Here is a 4,708-nt window from a genome sequence, read left to right on the forward strand (position 1 = left end):
AAAAAAAAAATAATAATAATAATAATAAATCAATTTAAAAAAGATAATTACATTTACAAAAAAAAAATCCTAATTGGACAAGTTTGGTTGTTGCACGAAGACAAAAGTGGAAAAATAGTTTTTTTTTGCTTTAAAAATAATTACTTTTTAAGTATTATATTTTTTTCTTGTAGCTTAATCGCCATTTCTGTTGAAGAGAGTACTCACATTTTGTTTGTTTAATAATAAATTCAATAAAACGACATCGTTATAGTATATATAATATATTTTTATTATATAATATATAAATAAATATATATATAATATATATATAGTAGAAAACAATAACAATCTATGTGTTTTTTAAATTAAAAAAAAAACATAAACACTCTACAGTACAATAATAATTTAGAATAAGACTTCACGATAAGAATATTAATAATAATAATAAAATTACTATTACACGTTAACATTATTACAAAATATATATATATAAATAATAATAAATTAAATAAATATCTATATTCTATTTATATAAATAGAAAAATAATAATCATAATATAAATTATGTACACTGTGTATATATTATATACTTTTCACGATAATAATATAATAATTATATATATATATATTTTGTTTTCACATTTTACTTAAATTTTAATTGATTTTTTTTTTTAATTGATTTTAAACAACAACATATTAATAATTATGATAAAATATAATATCATGTTTCAAATAACAAAAAAAAACACAAACAGAACAAGGGCAATAAGAACGTTTATCACAGACTATTATTACTTTAATTTTTTTTTAACTACAGCCGTTTTTTGTTGGTTTTTTTTTTGTTTTGTTAGATCATAATAATATTGTACTAACGATAAATTAGAAAAAAAAACAAACAAAACAAAACGAACGTTACAACAGTATTGCTAAGTACGCGCAAAATAAATATAAAAATACATTTATTATTCGGTCTTTTATAATATATATATACGCACTCGTACTATTCGTTTTTTTTTATAAATATATAAATACATATTTATTTATAAATTCTTTTACATTTTGTTCGAAACGTCCGTATTAAAATTATTTACATCACAAGACAGTTTTTTTGTAATATATTTACTATTTTTTTTTTACAATTTTTTCTATCTTACAAGTAACGTCTATTATCCTGTCCGTTTCGATGTGCGTGTATGTGTGTTTTTTTTTCTTTCTTATGTTTCAAGGCGAAAAACACCGGCGGACAATCGTGTCCGTCCTACGGTTAAAAGTGGCGATATGCGACTTGCAATAGGTACACATTAAATATTTGTTATTATTATATTATATTTTGTAAAGAAAATAAAATATTTATAACTCTCGGTGGGCGAAACAATAGCGATGATTGTTTTGTTTTGTTTTTTTGCCATGCGCGTTAAAAAAAATATTTTGAAAAAAAACAATACAATAAAAATTTTTTTTTTTTTTTAAAAACTCTTAACATTAATAAACACTATTATGTAATAATAATATAAATTGGCGCCGTCCTAAACCGACGGGGTTAATATTAGTAATGATAATAATATTAATAATGAATAATAAATATAATATATATATATATATTATTTATGAATACATAATACATATAAATATATATTATTTATAAATACATAATATATATATAAATAAATATATATATGTACATTTTGTTTGCATCAGATTTACACTCAACGACAGCAACGGTCGCCTGCCGACTGTTGTTTCAGTTGACCGCGACGGTGGACTGTTGTTGTTGTTGTTGGGCGGTCGTGCCGTTGGTGGCCTTCCGGGACAGGATGTTCTTGAGGTTGGCCACTTCGGACGCCAGACGGGCCACTTCGGACTTGAGTCTGGTGTCGTCGGCTCCGGCGGCGGCGGCTGCGGCCACGCCGTCGGCGGGTTCGCCAGCCACTACTGCACCGGCGGCTGCGGTGGCCGCGGACGTCGGCGGCGACTGCATGGCCACCGCCCTGGGTGCGGCGGACGTCGGGCAACCGGCGGCCGGCCTGACGCCCCATTCGGCGCCCAGGCTGATGCCGGAGTCGCGTTCGTCGCTGCTGCCCTCCGCGTCCCACGGCGGACTCGCCCGGCTGCTGCCCGGCTCCTGTTTGATGGCCTGTAAAGACAGCAGGGCCGTGGCCGCCACGTCCTTGTCGCCGAGGTGCGACTTGTGCCGCAGCTTGTGCGGCAGACAATTGTTGTTGTTGTTGTTGATGTGATGGCCGGAACCGACGGCGGCGGCGGCCGCGGCCACGAACGCCAGCGATATGGGCACGCACGACGACGTGTCGTCGCCGCTGCCACTGCTCAACTCGTACGGCGACGGCGGCCGCCGGCTGAGGTTCAACACGCTGTTGGCGGCCGCTTCGAACGACGGCGGCTGTAGCGGCGGCAAGACGGGCGTGAACGAGTACGGCGCGTAACCGGCGGCTGCGGCGGCGGCCACGGCCGCGGCCGATGTGACCGCCGGAACGATGCCACCGTTGAGACTACCATTGCTGCTACCGTTGGAACGGTCCTGTTGGTCCATTGCGCAGTCGGACTGTCCGTAATAGCCGTTGCCGTTCATCTTCGGTGTGGTCGACTGTACCGGTCGGTGGATCACCGAAGTGGGAATCGGGTTTTGTGGGTACGATGATGACAACTTGGGTCGTTTAGTGATGCTCAACACCTGTTCATTGGTCGGCAACGAAGCCATTACCTGCAAAGAAAAAAACACAAAAGTTAATACAACAATAATGATGATAATTTAAGTAGAATTTCCAGAAGACGGTGGCCCCTAAGAAGGACCAAGTCTGCAAGTAAGAAGTCACAAACTGATGTGTCACTTTTTGGATTATATGCAATAGGATGTTTGGTAGAAAATAAGACACCGAATAGCCATGACAAAAAGAGCTTTCAAACAAAAAAAGACAACTACTCGCGAACAAAAATCATAGTATTAAGATCAGAAAAAACTTTGCTAAAAGCTACGTATGGAGTATTTTGGTGTATGGTTGTGAAACCTAGACCTTAACAGTACAAGATAAAAAAAAACAGTAGCGATAGAAAAGTGGACTTGGAGAAGATTACTTCGTATTAGTTGGACTAAAAGGAAGAGCAATGCAGTAATTCTCCAAATAGTAGAGGAGAAGAGAGTATTGCTGTCCATTATTAGATCAACAAGCAGAAAACTTATGGGACACTTAATAAGACATAACCAACATAATAGTAGGAAGAATCAATGAACGCAAAGGAAGAGGAAGACATTCATAGGAGAGATAATTGAAATGGCTGGATACGACGAGTAATCAGATTTGAAGACTCTGGCATAAAATAGAGAAGAGCGGAAGATGCAATAGGATATTAATAATAAACTAGGTGGTCGGTTCACAATGTTTGCGAGAATCTCATCGAGAGTGAATTGCTTGTATAAGATAAACAATTTATTTGGTTCATAAAAAAAATGACCTATTTAGTAGCTTCAATGTTAGTTCGGCTGTTTGTTGTTTTTATATGCCCAGTCGTTTATTTATCAGTAAAATAAAGAACTTTTAGCTGTACTAAAGGCTATCGATTTGCTATTCCACAGCTGATAGATAAGGCTCAATCGCCAGTGAATTCGGTACTAGACTCAATACGTCACGTCAACACGACCGTACGAAAACCAAGTGACCTATCAATTCGTGCTGTCTTACTGCTTAGGTATCGATAACAGCTAATTGTGTGTTGGTGTTTACCTGTTCTACGCTGACCACTGCCTCGCCGCTGATGCCGAACTTGTCTTTGATAGCCGTCAGCTGCGCCTTGAGCACGTGATTCTCTTTGCTCAGCTCTACCACTCTCTGCTCCAGGATCATGTCGTTGAACCGTCTCTTTTCCCGGGACCTCTTGGCAGCCTCGTTGTTCCGCCGTCTCCTGTCCCAGTAGCTCTCGTCCTTCTTGTTGTCCGGAATGAACTCGCGCTGTTTGCGCTGTGCAAAGAACTCTTTGCGCTGCAAGTGCGACGCCAGGTCGTATCCCGGAGGATAGGGTTCGCCTCCCGGGGACTCTGGCCCGGGTGACACCGAGTCGTACCGCACGCTTCCCGGTCCGCCGGACTGTTCCATGTCGCTGCAGTATTGCATGCTGTTTTGCTGCTGTTGCTGATGATGGCTCAGCTGATGGTGGAGTCCGGACTTTGCTGCTGCTGCTGCTGCTGCTGATGCTGCTGTTGCTGCTGCTGATGCTGCTGCTGTTGTTGCTGGTGTTGCTGTTGCTTTTGGTGATGATAACTGCTCGTGTCGGCTACCATTTCACAGTCTGCAAAAAAAAATTCAAAGCGCACCGTTAACAAAAATAAGATGAATCCAAATTGCCCGAGACAATGCACAAGTGTGTGGACGTTTTGCCCAAGTTATAGCTGTTGTGACAATTAAATTATTATAGGACGACCAGAATCATCGGTGTATCGTAGATTAGCCGGCAAAACGCCTTCAAGGACGGACCAATGGTGACAATAATAAGACTATCAGACGGCTTAGAAAAAAATCTACCGGGCCGAGGTCGAATGAATGACCTAACCTGCCCGGTCGATTGGGCTATTGTCCGACCAACTAGGTTCCCATCATTAATTCGACCTTACTGCTGCACACAGATTAGGAAATTGCTCTTCCTACATACAGCACTTAACCGGGCCTTTACAAAGCCAGTCGGTGGAATTGTATTGCATATTATTCTAAACACTACC

At 39.6% G+C, this 4,708-nt stretch overlaps 1 protein-coding gene across 1 annotated transcript; it reads right to left on the reverse strand.

Annotated features, from left to right (window-relative positions):
- Positions 1-1,581: 1,581 nt before the first annotated feature.
- On the reverse strand, positions 1,582-4,281 carry LOC126839483 (probable serine/threonine-protein kinase yakA). The gene is given in 3 exon segments (XM_050574802.1): positions 1,582-2,701; positions 3,720-4,159; positions 4,162-4,281. Coding segments are annotated over 3 exon segments (1,530 nt in total). The 5' UTR covers positions 4,274-4,281; the 3' UTR covers positions 1,582-1,723.
- Positions 4,282-4,708: the final 427 nt, after the last annotated feature.

Source organism: Adelges cooleyi, unplaced genomic scaffold, assembly GCF_023614345.1.
Source record: "Adelges cooleyi isolate 19-005CV unplaced genomic scaffold, UGA_ACOO_1.1 ACOO_flye_CR_arks_rails_tigmint_CR_PRNA_306, whole genome shotgun sequence".
In the NCBI taxonomy this organism is placed as follows: domain Eukaryota; kingdom Metazoa; phylum Arthropoda; class Insecta; order Hemiptera; family Adelgidae; genus Adelges; species Adelges cooleyi.